General features: G+C 45.2%; 1 protein-coding gene across 2 annotated transcripts; it reads right to left on the bottom strand.

Moving 5' to 3' along the window:
• Window positions 1-8,988: 8,988 nt before the first annotated feature.
• Window positions 8,989-16,502, bottom strand: mansc4 (MANSC domain containing 4). Of its 2 annotated transcripts, none has more exons than XM_033038351.1 (3): window positions 16,358-16,502; window positions 11,754-11,888; window positions 8,989-9,601 (listed from the first exon to the last, which is right to left on the bottom strand). In XM_033038351.1, the coding sequence occupies exons 1-3, from the start codon at window positions 16,446-16,448 to the stop codon at window positions 9,000-9,002; spliced, it is 828 nt and encodes a 275-aa protein (XP_032894242.1). In that variant the 5' UTR covers window positions 16,449-16,502; the 3' UTR covers window positions 8,989-8,999. The 2 variants fall into 2 exon arrangements, with proteins under 2 accessions (XP_032894242.1, XP_032894241.1); XM_033038350.1 differs by lacking the exon at window positions 16,358-16,502 and adding an exon at window positions 15,358-15,603.

Here is a 16,502-nt window from a genome sequence, read left to right as displayed (position 1 = left end):
TCCAACCCCGCGACACGGGCTGGAGAAGTCACGTTGCGGGAGCTCCGGAAAGCGGTCTCCACGCGGGCCCGCGAGCTCCCGATGTCCCAGTCCACCGGACCTGCGGCTGCAGCTGGAGCTTCCGAGCTACGTGGTCGGGCCACAGCAGCGAGTCACCACCGCTCCCCACGCTCCGATGCCGGCTTGCCCCACGATGGTAAGTCCGCAGCTCCGCAGGCTCCTTGACTGGAGCCCCCAGGTCGTTCAGGTTGGAGGCTGCTCCACGGTGCTAGGCCCCAACGACAACGGAGACCCGACAGGAAAAAGGTCGGGTCTCACGTACAGGGAAGAGATTTTTTTTAAGTTTCCCCCTTCCCCCCCGCCCCTCACATATACACAGTTAAAAACACTATTAAAAAACACAAACAACTACATTTAACAAGACAAAAAAATAAAAAAAAGACAGACAGGCTGTAGGGGCCGCTGCAACACAGAGTCGCGCCGCCAACTAAATTACAACTCTCAAGAGCTGTAAATGCAAAGAAAACATTTTAAAGTAGATATACAATAAATTGTTAGTTATTCAAATTAAATTAGACTTTTATAGTGCAAAAAAACAAAGAACATAGAGCAATCATATGTGTGCAAAGTCTGTAGTCGTTCAGTGCTGAGGTGCGGTTGTGTTTAGGGGTGTACAGGGTGGTTCAAGAACCTGGTGGTTGATGGGAGGAAACTGGTGTTGAAGCTGAGAATAAAGGTGTTCCTTTACCACCTTCCTGATGGTAGCAGCAAGAAGAGTGTGTGGCCAGGGTGGTGTGGGCTTGGGGGATACTAGCTGCCTAGAGGCAACACTACCGTTAGATCCCATTGACGATGGGCAGGTCAGTGCCTGTGATGGACTGGGCAGAGTCCTCTATTTTCTGCAGCCTCCTTCGTTCCCGAGTATTCCAATGTCCAAACCGGGCCGTGATGCATCATCCAGTCAGTGTGTTCTCTCTCCACCCTGCACCTGGAGAAGCAACATGCTGAATCTTCTCAAACTGCTGAGGAAGTATAGGCGTTGGTGACTTTCTGTACTTACATCAATGTGCTGGGCCCAGGAGAGGTCCTCACAGTTGTGTATGCCCAGGAGAATGAAGCTATTGACTTTGCACTGCCCTCTCGCCAATGAAGACGGGTGCTTGGTATTTCACCTTTCCCCGTCCTTAAGGCAATAATGAGTTCCTCGCTCTTGCTAATGTTGAGAGCCGGGTTGTTGTTCTGGCACCCTCAATCACTTTGTCAGTTTCCCTCCGCTACTCTGACTCATTGTTTCCTGTTATTTGTCCAACAATAATGGTAGAGTTGGTGAAGTTAATGATACTATTGGAGCTGTATGTGGCTCCACGTCTTGGGTCTGGAGCACTTCTTCAAACTCTGAAATTACAGCCTGGTTTATTTGGATTAAATTGATGCCTCAAAATCAGGTGTGCAGGAAAAGTGTTTTGAAATATAGATGCCTTATAACTCTCCAAGAAAATGGACGAGTTAATTGCAAATTAAATGTATGTTTTATAGAAGATAACTTTACAAACATTATAAGAGAAATAAAATATTTCCCATGTAATGACTTACTTGGATTGTATATCAACTAAGCTGCAAACACATTTCAATTTGTCACTAAATGCCACCCAAGTTGATAATTTCCTGTTCAATTTGGATTCTGTTAATGAAAAATACTGTTTCTTTGTGACAGTGGTTTAATTCTTTGAAGAATGTTGTCAGAAATCCAACACAGTCACAGGTCAGCGCCTCAGAACCTTCTGCAGTAACAAACTGATTTAATGCCCAACGTATTAATCTCCCTGTTTTTTTTATTCTCCAATCTTTATTCCACTTCCCATTAACAATTAATTAAACGTATAGTTGCGAAATGTGTTCTTTGGAAAAATCTTTGGAGTTGTCATGGTGATAACTTAGTAAAACGATCATCGCTATTCAATAGTTTAGGTGAGATAATTGGAATGTGGTTTAAATGACAGTGTTGTTTGATTATGCAATGTGGTGGTACAAAGAGCACTTTTCTCATTCTATTAGTGGAATGTGTCTGCATGCCTTGCCCAAGGTGATCTGCTTACTGGAAGGATTTAGACATTCTACTGCACTTTTACAGGTATGGAACATTTTTCTCATGAGCATTCTGACTTGCAAATAAATCTTGAATGTGTTTTGTGAATGTTATCGGTGTTACGGTAAACATTTTACAGCATTAAATGTACTTGGGAGAGAAGTGTGTGAACAAGCAGTTGTTAGTGATTCAGTCCTCTGATATTGCTGGTGTCAATTAGCCTTGCAGGATGCTCAGTAACTTCACTGTCCCATTCTGCCATTTATTTTTCCTACCTGAATAATGTTCTCCTTCTAACTTTGGTCTAAATAATTCTATCATTACATATACATTTAAAACATTCCGAAAGTTATATTTTTTCTTGAAAGGGCAGCACAGTGGTGCAGCGGGTAGAGCTTGAGCATCAGAGACCCAGGTTCAATCTTGACCTCACATGCTGTCTGTGTGGAGTTTGCACATTCCCCCTGTGACCGCGTGGGTTTCCTCCGGGTGCTCCGGTTTGCTCCCACATCCCAAAGACGTGGAGGTCTGCGGGTTATCTGGCCTGTGTAATTTGCCCCTAATGTATAGTGAGTAGATGTGAAAGTGGAATAGTATATAACTGGTGTGAACGGGTGATCGATGGTCGGTGCGGACTCACTGAGCCGAAGGGCCTGTTTCCATGCACTATCGCTAAAATAAAACTAAACTTCACTAAACTAATAATCCTTTGGTGGAACATTATATCACCATTCTGTTGGATACTGAGTTGGATGATCAGCCATGATCATATTGAATGGCGGTGCTGGCTCGAAGGGCAGAATGGCCTCTACTCCTGCACCTATTTTCTATGTTTCTATGTTTCTATTCTCAAAATAAACCTCCAGAAAACACTCCAGTCAATGTCTGAGGCTTAAAATAAGAAACTCTCCAATCATTGTTGAAGATGACCTATGTTACTATGTGTGTGGATTATTGTTTAACATATTTGAAAAGTGCTTATTCCATATCCAACCAGGTTTGTAGTGTTAGAACATTGAACGGTACAGCACAGGAAGATATTATTGGCAGAGTAATGCACTGTGTCGGTCCTTGAATATCATCTAAAGTATTCATTCTACAACCTAATTGAAGTAGGTCAAATGTTTCAAAGATTGAAAATGTTTTAGAAACCTATTGTTTGACTTGTACAATAAGAAAGGAGACATGCTAATATGGTAGGGAACTAGAAACACAAAGTGCTGTGACACTTATTTTAAATAACAATATCGCTTCATGTTTTCAAAGTTGTAATATTTTAACCATGATTTAATCTTCTGATCCCAGAGAGAGCAGGAGAAACATCAATGTTTTTTTGATTAAGTTAAGAGAATAATAACTTTCTGGTTATTCTTTGGGCTATGTTGATTTGGCTTTCTGCATCTCCCCAGCTTCAAGGCTATTAACTTCAAAGTTATCACAGTGCAAGTATTCGGTAGCAAAACAGGATTATTTAATTTTTAGTTTGATGTAGCAAAATGTACCTGTACAGCAGCTACGCAAACAATGAGGTGGAAAAAAGGATTTATTCATTTCCAATAATATCAAATCTATCATCTGCTTTTCTTAAACTATAATTTACTTTTTGGCACAGAAATCATCCTTTCAAAGTTAAGGAAATTGTTACTCTCACAAATGTATAAATCTCTCAGAGAGCTAGAATGTGCTCTGAGGCCTCAAGTTCTCAACCACAAAGTATGTCAGGGGCAACAACAGATATAGCAAAACTAAGATGGCATCATCATCAGGCTACAATGCAGCACTGTGTGCCAGAAACAAACACCAAGCAATTGTGTAATCAGCAGATTAAAACCTCTTCTGTCCTCGCCATATCCAGTCATGAATGGGAGGAGGAAGCCTGTGAATATCACCATCTTCAGTGACAATTTAACCAGCACATAAGGCAAGGTTGCAGGTTTGTAGTCATCAAACCGGAATTGCTAAGTGGATTTTCCATCTTGGTCTTCTTCCTGAGTCTGGCCGTTACTGCAGCCTGTATTCAGCAGATTGGATTCCTTTTTCAAAGCTGAATGGTATTGTAGCTGTGTGGAGCTGCCTCAGAAAGGCAGGCAGCCAGCATCATCAAGGATCTAACCACCATGGCCATGCTCTCAGTTCACTCCTGCCATCAGGAAGTTACGTATCGGAGTTTGAAAACTGACCTCCAGGTTCAGGGCAGCTTCTTCCCAACAACTATTGAACACTTCTTGCGTATGGCGTGCACAGACTAAAGTTGTAGGACAACTTGTCCTATTTGATCTTATTTGATTGTGCATGTCGGATTGATTGCATTTGTCAAAACAGGGCGGACCACGTGAAGGTTGCAATCTCCCACCCCTCTTGAATACTGCAAACACCAGCTAAACCACGACCTCTCTTGTTGCGCTAAGGACCTCCAGCTTTTGTTTGCACTATAATTTTTTTTAATTTACTGAGCTTTCATTTGTTGGCTGTGTGATCTATGAGTACTTTGTTTACAAACCTGTTATGCTCCTGCAAGTAAAAATGTCATTGTGCTTTCCTCAGTACAATCACACACTGTTGATGATAATCACACACTGTTGATTCTTGACACCTGTTCTCCAGAACTAACTTGGTGTGTAGGCAACTTTTTCCTGCACCGCTTCAATGCCTGACAGGAAGGAAATTAGCCCTGGTAGATTACAAGTGATAAGAATAGAATTAGGCCATTCGGCCCATCAAGTCTACTCCACCATTCAATCATGGCTGATCTATCTTTTCCTCCTAACCCCATTCTCCTGCCTTCTCCCCATAACCCCTGACACCTGTACTAATCAAGAATCTATCTCTGCTTTAAATATACCCACTGACTTGGCCTCAACAGCCTTCTGTGGCAAAGAATTCCACAGATTCACCACCCTCTGACTAAAGAAATTCCTCCTCATCTTTCTAAAAGAACGTCCTTTAATTCTGAGTTTATGACCTCTAGTCCTAGACTCTCCCACTAGTGGAAACATCCTCTCTATCGAAGCCTTTCACTATTCTGTTTGTTTCAATCTTCTAAACTCCAACAAATATAGGCCCAGTGTTTCCTACTCATTCATGAGATCATTCTTGTAAACCTGCTCTGGACCCAGAGCCAGCACATCCTTCCTCAGATATGGTGCCCAAAATTGCTCACAATATTCCAAATGTGGCCTGACCAGCGCCTTATAGAGCCTCAGCATTACACCCCTGTTTTTGTATGTGCCGTAAATGTATAAATTCTGTCCATAAATCAGCAAGATGCTAACGATCTATTCACATTGAACAGTTCAGCCTCTGGCCCAATCATTCACCACTAGGCCTCATTCAGATTAATTTATTGTCACATACACCAGGGTGCAATGAAATGTCTTGTTCATATGAAGCACTACACAGTAATGGCACATGTAACAATCAACACAACAACCGGGTTTACTGGACTATATATTCGTTTCGTTTCGTTTAGAGACACAGCAAGGAAACAGGCCCTTCGGCCCACCAAATCTGTACCGACCAGCGATCCCTGCACATTAACACTACCCTACACACACACACACACACACACACTAGGGACAATTGTACATTTTTATACCAAACCTACAAGTCTTTGGAGTGTGGGAGTAAACCGAAGATCTTGGGATAAAGCCCATGCAGTCACAGGGAGAACGTACAAACTCCGTACAGACAGCACCCGTAGTCAGGATCGAACCAGTGTCTCTGGTGCTGCAAGCGTTGTAAGGCAGCAACTATACCGCTGCGCCACTGTGCCGCTCCTACATCTTGCACACAACGTTATTCCTTTTATCATGTATCTGTACACTGGATAGCTCAGTTGTCATCATGTATTGTCTTTCCACTGACTGGTTAATATGCAACAAAAGCTTTTCACTGTACCTCGGTACACGTGACAATAAATTAAAGTTGTTCCCAGGAAAAGGCTGAGAATGATCTCAATTGTGCGATCGTTTGAGTGGAAACATAACATTGCACTGACTGAAGCCATTTTCTCCAATAGAGTCCATGCCAGTTCCTACAAGAATAGTTGTGTATGTCCCATCTCTCTCTCTCCAGCAGCCCACGCCCTACTCCTCCAATTTATGTGTAATTATTTTCTCATTAAATCACAGAGACTGGCCTTTCGGCCCACCGAGTCCATTCCGACCATCTATCGCCCCATCACACTAGTTCTATATTGAACACCCACTCCCTGCACACTAGGGGCAATTTACAGAAGGCCCATTAATCTACAAACCCGCATATCTTTGGGAAGTGAGAAGAAACTGGAGCACACCTACGTGGTCACAGGGAGAATGTGCAAACTCCACACAGACAGCGCCTGAGACCAGGTCTCTGGCGTTGTGTGGCAGCAGCTCTACCCGCTGCACTACTGTGATTTGAATGGAGTGCATCATTTAATATTAAATTAGAAGTGTAATTGATGACTTCACATTTGTCTGCATGAGTTCTAAATGAACCTTATTCTGCAACATCTGGACTTAGCAGCCTGCTCGATTGGTGCATCTTTTACAATCGTAAACATTCATTCACTCTGTTGCCAACACATGGTGGGTGGAAGATAGACACAAAACGCTGGAGTAACTCAGCGGGACAGGCAGCATCTCTGGAGAGAAGGAAGGGGTGACGTTTCTGGTTGAGACCCTTCTTCAGACTGAGGATGGAGTCATCTGCAAAATGCATTTACTGAGATCTTTCTGGCACCACCCCCTGTGATAGAGTTGAAATTCTGTCAATGATTGTGGAGGAAAGCCGTTGTTAATAAAAAGGGAAAGAGATTTCAGAGTCACCTGCATGGTTCTTGTCTTCATGAGGACAGATACAAGGGAGATGAAGGAACTTGGATAATGCAATGGGTCCTTAAAGGAGATGGGGGAATATAATTGAGATAGCTGGGGGAGTATGTGCGCTTGTTATGGTCCGGTGCTTGTAATTCATTTCTAAATGCTACTTAGTTGAATGGCCACAGTGGAAAAGTAACAAATTTCAATATTTCTATTATCAAACTGATTTTAGACCTATGGAAAAAAAAATCTGAGAAAACCCTACCCTTAATTAAATCCGTCATTCAGTTATTTTTGTTTGTTGTACAAAGGATGTTGACAAAGTATTCAATATTCTGAGCTTTATTTTCTGATAAAGTGCTGTAGTGTTTACATTTCACTACATTTTTGCCATAAAGTAACTGACAACGGCATCCTATGCAATTTAAGTTTCACACAAAGTCATAATGGAAAATAATGTAACATTCAATGGAGACACAAAAGGCTGCATATGCTGGAATCTTGCATAAAACACAAAGCGCTGGAGTAACAGCGGGTCAGGCAGCATCTCTGGAGAACATGGATAGATGACGTTTTAGGTTGGGACACTTCTTTGAGCCAGAAGGGTCTTGATGCGAAACATCACCTATCCATGTTCTCCAGAGATGCTGCCTGGCCCACTGAGTTACTTGGACATTTTGTGTTCTAAAATTCAATTATCTAATTGATCGAATCAAAGGCTATTATCTATTCCCACAAATCAGACACAAGGAAGCAAAATCTAGCTTCCCCCAGTTTCACTATCAATAATTTCTGAAATATTTTTAAACACTCACATGCAATGCATTATTCACTTTAAAATGTTCCTGTTATTTCTAACTTATTTTTATTTATGGTCTCAACATATGCACATTTTCTTGGTGCCACCATTTCCCACTTTTTCCAAATCGATAATTGTGGAATCGAGTCTAGAATTCACTTCAGTTTGGGATTATAGTGTATATAAGTCCAGACAAAAATTCATAAATGTTCCTTTCAAAGCATTTTTTCTTATCACAACTAAATATACAGAAGCAATATACATACATTAGAACAAAAATCTGCATCTAATTCAGTTACCAAAAATAATGAGAAACGTTGAGAGTTCTCCTGAAATTCACTAAACCCATCGTTAAAATATTTAGCCAAGAAATATTGTATAAATAAACCCATTGTATATAGAGCACAAGCAAAATGTCCATAGTTGGTTACATGTAGATAGACATCCTTGTAAGGATAAATTAGTAACTTTTCATGGGCTGCTCTGTCCAGAATTGTCCCATAAAGGTTGTGACATCCATGTGCAAAAAATAGATAACTTAATGTTTGTTTTTTGTTTATTTTTCGAGGATTAACGGCAGCATAGTGCTGTAGCTGATAGAGCTGCTGCCTTACAGCGCCAGAGGCCCGGGTTCAATCCTGACCTCGGCTGCTGTCTGTGTGGAGTTTGCACGTTCTCCCTGTGACCATGTGGGTTTTCTCCCACATCCCAGACATGTGAGTTTGGAGAGTAATTGGCCCCTCCCCTGGTGTGTAGGGAGTGGATGAGAAAGTGGGATAACATAGAACTACTGTGAGCGGGTGATCAGTGGTCAGCATGAATTTAGCAGGCCGAAGGGTCTGCTTCCCATCAATCAATCAATTCTTACTTTATTATTAATTATGTTCTTATCACAAAAGGGAAAGACTAACACTCCACGAAGTCAGTTAGTGTAGCCCAGAGAAATGGTTCATTTGTAATTTGAATTTAGCACAAGGTTCAAAGATTTATGCAATGATACCAATGATTTTGGATGATCAGCCATGATCATATTGAATAGCGGTGCTGGCTCGAAGGGCTGAATGGCCTACTGTACCTATTCGCTATGTTTCTATTACACAGGGTGGTGGGTGCCTGGAACGTGCTGCCAGGGATGATGGCCACGGCAGATACAATAGTGGTGTTTAAGAGGCTTTTAGCTAGATACATGGATATGCAGGGATTGGAGGGACATGGTCGCCTGCAGGCAGTGGAGAATTGCTTGTTTTTTTAGCATTGTGACGGCACAGACATTGTGGGCCGAAGGGCCTGTTCCTGTTGTTGTCAAGTCACCCTATTTGAAATATCTGTTTCTATGTTTGTATTTCCCAGCAGCGCGAAGCTGGTGAGGTTTATAAGAGCCTCGCTTTTTCTTGCAACGTGTAACCCCCCAAACCACAGCGCACACGGAAGCCACGACCATCACACTCAGCATGAGTAGCGGCACCAGAAGCACCTTCAGGTCCACATGCCACGATGCCATGGCGGTCTGGTTCCTGCCCGCGGCCCCTCCAGAGCTGCTGGCTTCTCCCAAAGCGAGTGTAGCGACAGTCGACTTGAGATGAGCCGAATCTTCCCGGGTTGTCCCAACCTCCGGGTCCAGCTCACTTGCTGGTCGACCTGAGCTACTGCTTGCCCCTCTGCCAATGTCCACAGAGCCGGTGACGGGCGCCGGCTTGGCTGGAGATGGGAGCGGGGTCCTCACTGCGAGTGCGAGCGAGCCGGTCCTGACCCAGTTGGAGGTGGAGAGAGTTGATTGGGGTGAAGGTGGGACAACATACCTGTGGTAGGAGCGCGGCTTGTCCACAGAGTGTGGCACGCCGGCGGGGAGTCTCGGCCCGGGTCCTCCTGCTTTGTCAGGCCGGCCTCCAAACACAAGCGAGTCTGCGTCCTCTCCTGCAAACCAAGTTCAGGGAAAATAATGGGAACTGATTCAACCATCGACGGTCTCTCTCTGCCATGCGGAAGTAGCAAACTAACGATGAACTGTACGCTGCAAGGGCCAGGAAGCGAGCGGGTAAGATCATCTCTGACCCCTCTCACCCTGGCCACAAACTCTTTGAATCACTTCCCTCTGGAAGGCGACTCCGGACTGTCAAAGCTGCCACAGCCAGACATAAAAACAGTTTTTATCCACGAGTAGTTGCTCTACTCAACAGCCAAAAATCTGTAGCCTCCCTTTGATCTGGTATTTTGTTGGTTCACATGCTTGATCAATGGTGTTTTATCATTAATGTTTTATTATTATTAATGTGTAGTGTTTTCTGAGTCATTCGTAACTGTCACTGTATGTCATGTTGTTACTTGTGGGCGGAGCACCAAGGCAAATTCCTTGTATGTGAATACTTGGCCAATAAACCTACTTACATACCCTGACCAAAGAGTTGAAACAAAGAACCGCAGGTGCTGAGTTACACCAATAGACGGACTCCAGCACTTGTGTCTTTACATTGTTGACCAGGGGTTCCCAACCTTTTTGTCCCGTTTATCTCTGGCAACTTTAATAGCACATAGCAACAATATTATTTCACTTATTTATGAACAACTACTGATGAACAGATATCAAACACAGTCAGTCAATGAAAACAAATATGTACACATCCATAGAACTATAGAAAATAGGTGCAGGAGGAGGACATTCGGCCCTTCGAGCCAGCACCGCCATTCATTGTGATCATGACTGATCGTCCCCTGAAGCCAGAATCAACAAATGTGCCCCCTGGATAGGTGGAATTTACCCCTGGGGGTTTATTTGCCCCAGGTTGGGAACCTTTGTTCTAGAGCCTAATGGTTTGGGGAAAAGCTGGTGATCCGTTTCCAGACTGCCTCTATCACTCACATCTCTAGATCAGGGAAGGACACTTAGCTCAGAAATCCAGAGGAATCCTTTATCACAGGGTCCACCTTTTCTTAAGACAGTCCAAGGCTTCATTGTGACTCATCTATCTGGAGGGGCTCATGTTCACCCCAGGTTGGGAACCATTGTAGACGTAGGAAAATTGAAAAATGGGTGCAGGAGAAGGCCATTCGGCCCTTCGAGCCAGCATCGCCACTCTATATGATAATGACTGATCATCTAATATCAGTGCCCCGTTCCTACTTTTTCTCCATATCCCTTGATTCCTTTAGCCCCAAGAGCGAAATCCAACTCTCCCCAGGAAACATCCAGTGAATTGACAGCACCGGCTTACAATGGAGCGTTTACTCCGCGCACAGTCACTGGCCCGACACGTTGGTTGTTCCTCTTTCCACAGATGCTGTCTGACCTACTCGGTATGTCCTGTGTAGGCAGGAACTGCAGATGCTGGCTTACACCGAAGATAGACACAAAATGCTAGAGTAACTCAGCGGGACAGGCAGCATCTCTGGAGAGAAGGAATAGGTGACGTTTCGGGTCGAGACCCTTCTTCAGACCCTCGCTACATCAGGTGCAGCCGACCCACACTCAATTAACCAGCTGCTCTGTTTATTTTCACATTGAAACCTGAATATACATTATTTCCACATTTAGTATTCGCTCACTTGAACGTTGGAAACAGCGGTGCCATTACATAGAAACATAGAAACTAGGTGCAGGAGGAGGCCATTCGGCCCTTCGAGCCAGCACCGCCATTCATTGTGATCATGGCTGATCATCCCCTATCAATAACCCGTGTCTGCCTTCTCCCCATATCCCTTGACTCCACTAGCCCCTAGAGCTCTATCTAACTCTCTCTTAAATCCATCCTGTGACTTGGCCTCCACTGCTCTCTGTGGCAGGGAATTCCATAAATTCACAACTCTCTGGGTGGAAAAGTCTCTCCTCATCTCAGTCCCAAATGGCCACAGATTCACACAACTCTCTGGGTGAAAACGTGTTTTCTCACCTCAGTCTTAAATGGCCTCCCCATTATTCTAAGACTGGCCCCTGGTTCTGGACTCGCCCAACATTGGGAACATTTTTCCTGCATCTAGCTTGTCCAATCCTTTTATAGTTTTATATGTTTCTATAAGACCCCCCCATTCATCCTTGTAAACTCCAGTGAATACAATTACCATTAGCCATTACCTCTGGTCACGTTAAACAGTGTAAAGTCAAGCGTTCTCCTCATGATGCAGCTTTGCTGACTTGGGCAGTGGAGGTGGAGGCAGTTGGAGGCGCCCCGAGCGGGGACTGAGCTGAACACAGCCACGTTACAGGTGTCTGCAAACAACGAGAAATCAGCACAAGTTATTCACTGAGTGGAGAATGGAGCGAAGGAAATAGGCAACGTTTCGGGCCGAAACACTGAAGGAAATAGGCAACGTTTCGGGCCGAAACCCTTCTGGGTTTCGGCCCGAAACGTTGCCTATTTCCTTCGCTCCATAGATGCTGCTGCACCCGCTGAGTTTCTCCAGCACTTTTGTCTACCTTTGTGCAGGAAGTAATTGCATTGGTAGAAAGGAATGCTGGTTTATACCGAAGGGTAAGACCAATAAAAAAAAAAGCTGGTGTAATTCAGCCGGACAGGCAGCACTTCTGGAGAGAAGGAATGGGTGACGTTTCGGGACTTCTGACTTGTGGATGATCACACTGAATGGCTCGAGGGCCGAATGGCCTACTCCTGCGCCCATTGTCTATTCAATCTCGATCCGAAACGTCACCCATTCCTTCTCACCAGAGATGCTGCCTATCCCGCTGAGTTACTCCAGCACTTTGTGTCTATCTTCGGTTTAAACCTGCATTTAACCATCTATTGTGTCCTTTTTTTTTTAAATGCTGTTACAATTCACAGTTTTTATTTTACAATTACATTTTCCATGTTATCTCATTGAAACATTTTCCAGGGTATCTCATTGAAACATATAAGATTGTTAAGGGCTTGGACACGCTAGAGGCAGGAAACATGTTCCCGATGTTGGGGGAGTCCAGAACCAGGGGCCACAGTTTATGAATAAGGAGTAAGCCATTTAGTCAAGTCAAGTCACATTTATTTATATAGCACATTTAAAAAACAACTCTCGTTGGCCAAAGTGCTTTACATTTGTTATTTAGAACGGAGACGAGGAAACACTTTTTCTCACAGAGAGTGGTGAGTCTGCATTTCGTTGTCTCTGTACTGCACACGGACAATGACAATTAAAGTTGAATCTGAATCTGAATCTGTGGAATTCTCTGCCTCAGAGGGCGGTGGAGGCAGGTTCTCTGGATGCTTTCATAGAAACATAGAAAATAGGTGCAGGAGTAGGCCATTCGGCCCTTCGAGCCAGCACCGCCATTCAATATGATCATGGCTGATCATCCAACTCAGTATCCTGTACCTGCCTTCTCTCCATACCCCCTGATCCCTTTAGCCACAAGGGCCACATCTAACTCCCTCTTAAATATAGCCAATGAACTGGCCTCAACTACCTTCTGTGGCAGAGAATTCCACAGAGAGAGAATTTCAAGAGAGAGCTAGATAGGGCTCTTAAAAATAGCGGAGTCAGAGGACATGGGGAGAAGGCAGGAACGGGGTACTGATTGGGGATGATCAGCCATGATCACATTGAATGGCGGTGCTGGCTCGAAGGGCCAAATGGCCTACTCCTGCACCTATTATCTATTCATGCGCCCAAATTTAGATTAGACATCAGACGTGATAATTTAGTCACAAATTAATCTGGATATTTATTCAATGCGTGGAGACAGGTTAATAGAGATGTATTATTGTCACGTGTGCGAGGTACAGTGAAAAGCTTTGTTTTCCCTGCTATCCAATGTGACCACTTATACTCGACATAAACACAATCAGGTCAACCTCGTGTGCAATGGGTCGGCGAGTTGTTTCCTGACAACTCTTTGCTTCAGGGAGAGCGCGCCAGCATTCAGTTATCGAGCGGCACATCAGACGGGCAAGAGAGTGGTTTCAATTGGAGAGTGTGAATGAATGGAGTAGTGTACGTGATGGCGAGCAGGAGCAGGGTCCCGTTGAAAGGATGAAAGGCGCTGCGCTGATTGTTGTCGATGTATGAGGTATGGAGTGTGAGGAGATGGGTGGGTCGTACACCCCCCCTCCCCCTCCCGGGCCGGGCGAACACAACAAACTCATTGTCCTCAGCGCCTCTGGATTCAGTTTCAAGAAACTTAAGCTTCAGCTAAAATGTCCGTTTCATCGATCAGCAACTTTCCTTCTTCCTCGAGTCAACCCTGCTTCTTGGATTTACACACCCAGCCCCTGTTTACGCCTCGTCCTTAATCTGCACAGGTGGAGCTGCGCCAGAGACACGGGTTCGATCCTGAAGAAGGGTCTCGACCCGAAACGTCACCCATGTCTTCTCTCCAGAGATGCTGCCCGTCCCGCTGAGTTACTCCGGCATTTTGTGTCTATCTATCTTCGATCCTAACCAACCCCGGGTGCTGTCGGTGTGGAGTTTGCTCGTTCTTCTGTGACCGCGTGGCTTTTGCTCCGGTTTCCTCCCACATCTCAAAGACGTGCGGGTTTGTAGGTAGACAAAAATGCTGGAGAAACTCAGCGGGTGCGGCAGCATCTATGGAGCGAAGGAAATAGGCAACTTTTCGGGCCGAAACCCTTCCGGTTTCGGCCCGAAAAGTTGCCTATTTCCTTCGCGCCATAGATGCTGCCGCACCCGCTGAGTTTCTCCAGCATTTTTGTCTACCTTCGATTTTCCAGCATCTGCAATTCCTTCTTAAACAGCCGGTTTGTAGGTTAATTCGGTTTCTTGCCCCCCCCCCCCCCCCCCCCCCCCACCCAGTGTGTCGGGAGTGGATGAGAAAGTGGGATAACATAGAACTAGTGTGAACGGGAGATCGATGGGCGGCACGGGCTCGATGGGCCGAAGGGCCTGTTCCCATCTTGGATCTCTAAACTACAACTAAACAAAACTTGGATTGTTTTGGAAACATGAGACCTGGTGGGCAACGAATTGTCCAAAGTTGTCACTGTTTCACCAGAGAGTCAAAACTCGTTTGGGGATGATCAGCCATGATCACATTGAATGGCGGTGCTGGCTGGAAGGGCCGAATGGCCTACTCCTGCACCTGTTGTCTATTGTCTATTGCCGCCCGATGATCACACATCATTCTGGACTGGATATACTCGCCTTGTACTCGCTAGAATTTAGAAGATTGAGGGGGGGATCTCATAGAAACGTACAAAATTCTCATGGGGTTGGACAGGCTAGATGCAGGAAGATTGTTCCCGATGTTGGGGAAGTCCAGAAAAAGGGGTCACAGTTTAAGGATAAGGGGAAATCTTTTAGGACCGAGAAGAGAAAAACATTTTTTACACAGAGAGTGGTGAATCTCTGGAACTCCCTGCCACAGAAGGTAGTTGAGGCCAGTTCAATGGCTATATTTAAGAGGGAGTTAGATGTGGCCCTTGTGGCTAAAGGGATCAGGGGGTATGGAGAGAAGGCAGGTACAGGATACTGAGTTGGATGATCAGCCATGATCATATTGAATTGCGGTGCAGGCTCGAAGGGCCGAATGGCCTACTCCTGCACCTATTTTCTATGTTTCTATGAAAAGTCTCCACGTGGCGCCCACACACACACACACACACGCGAGTGAATCAGGCAGATTGTGGAATGAGGTTTGGGGGAGACAGCAATTCTCTACAGCGATGATCCCAGAGGTTTGGACGTGGAAGGCGGGTCGAGCGCTTTCCTCCAGCTACCGGTCACACACTCACCGTTCGGAAGCCGGCAACAGGTCCTTGTGCAGTGTCCGGCGCTCTGGGCGCGGTAGTCGTTGAGCAACTGAGCACCCCTGCTCCTGGACAGCGGTAGGTCAACTAGAACACCAGGTAAATGGCTCAGCCAACAGTCTCTGTACAACACGGCGGGCGAACAGCGAGGCATCGACCTCTGCAGGACCGGGAAGAACATCAACAGCATCAAGGTGGGAATCATGGCGAACGCTGCCCAGTGACAGGGAACGGCAGGCGCTGGTTTACAAAAAAACACACAGAGTGCTGGAGTAACTCAGCGGGCCAGGCAGCATCTGTGGAGAACATGGATAGGTGACGTTTCGGGTCGTGACCGTTCTTCAGGCTGTGTTGAGTGTCAGCGCGTCCTGTGACAAGTCTCTGTCCGGGTGAAGTGCCACTTCAGCGCCAGAAACCAGCATGTTCCCCGTGGCGCCGCTTCAAGATTTTAATTGCAACAAAGAAAGTGGGAGTGGATGCGATTGCCAATACTTGTTCTGTTGCAAGAACTAACTCAGGGGTTGTGCCAGGTGAATCTGTTCCCCGTCGCTCTGGTTCTATTCCAGCAGAAACCTGCGCTGTCAGTTAGTTACAAGTCACATCGAGATTATAAAATCGAATGGACATCGGATGTATAAAAACTCGTGGTTACATTGACAATGAATCTAAAGCCTGTCGATTGTTTTTGTAACACTTCACAACTTTACAATTAGAACCAAACGCGAAGGAAATGTATTGATCAATCGATGAATTATTTCACATCAGCCTCGACATTCCCCTCAAGGTTATTTACACAAAGCGACGCTGGTGATAATGTCACCGACATTAAAACGCTCTCTACTCCACAGAGTTGGGCGGCAGTGAACGTGAGCGTTGATCCACAAATCTGGACAAGCCTTCATACATAAATTACAGAGATTAGTTAGTGCCGCATGCTGCACGCCAGATCAGCCTACAAGTTACAAATGGACAAACATCAGCTCACCGATGGACTCCTCCCGCACCACCTGTGATCTCGGCGAAGGAAGGACACGTCTAGTGAGCCTTGTCTTACACCTGTTAATCAGATACACCATTCGCAACACGCTTGGCACAGCTGAATGGAAGCCTTGTTTCCCAGAAGAATCACA

This window comes from Amblyraja radiata, chromosome 19, assembly GCF_010909765.2.
Source record: "Amblyraja radiata isolate CabotCenter1 chromosome 19, sAmbRad1.1.pri, whole genome shotgun sequence".
NCBI classification, from domain to species: domain Eukaryota; kingdom Metazoa; phylum Chordata; class Chondrichthyes; order Rajiformes; family Rajidae; genus Amblyraja; species Amblyraja radiata.
Note: the sequence above shows the minus strand (reverse complement) of the source record. Positions and strands in the feature narration are given on the sequence as shown.

What these genes read in the sequence shown, in the direction of transcription:
- mansc4 (XM_033038350.1), bottom strand. Translation starts at nt 15,577, where the DNA reads ATGATTCCCACCTTGATGCTGTTGATGTTCTTCCCGGTCCTGCAGAGG. An exon ending in CTGTTGCCGGCTTCCGAACG is followed by an intron (nt 11,889 to 15,357) that starts GTGAGTGTGTGA and finishes CGTTGTTTGCAG; the next exon opens with ACACCTGTAACGTGGCTGTG. An exon ending in ACTGTTTAACGTGACCAGAG is followed by an intron (nt 9,602 to 11,753) that starts GTAATGGCTAAT and finishes CTTGGTTTGCAG; the next exon opens with GAGAGGACGCAGACTCGCTT.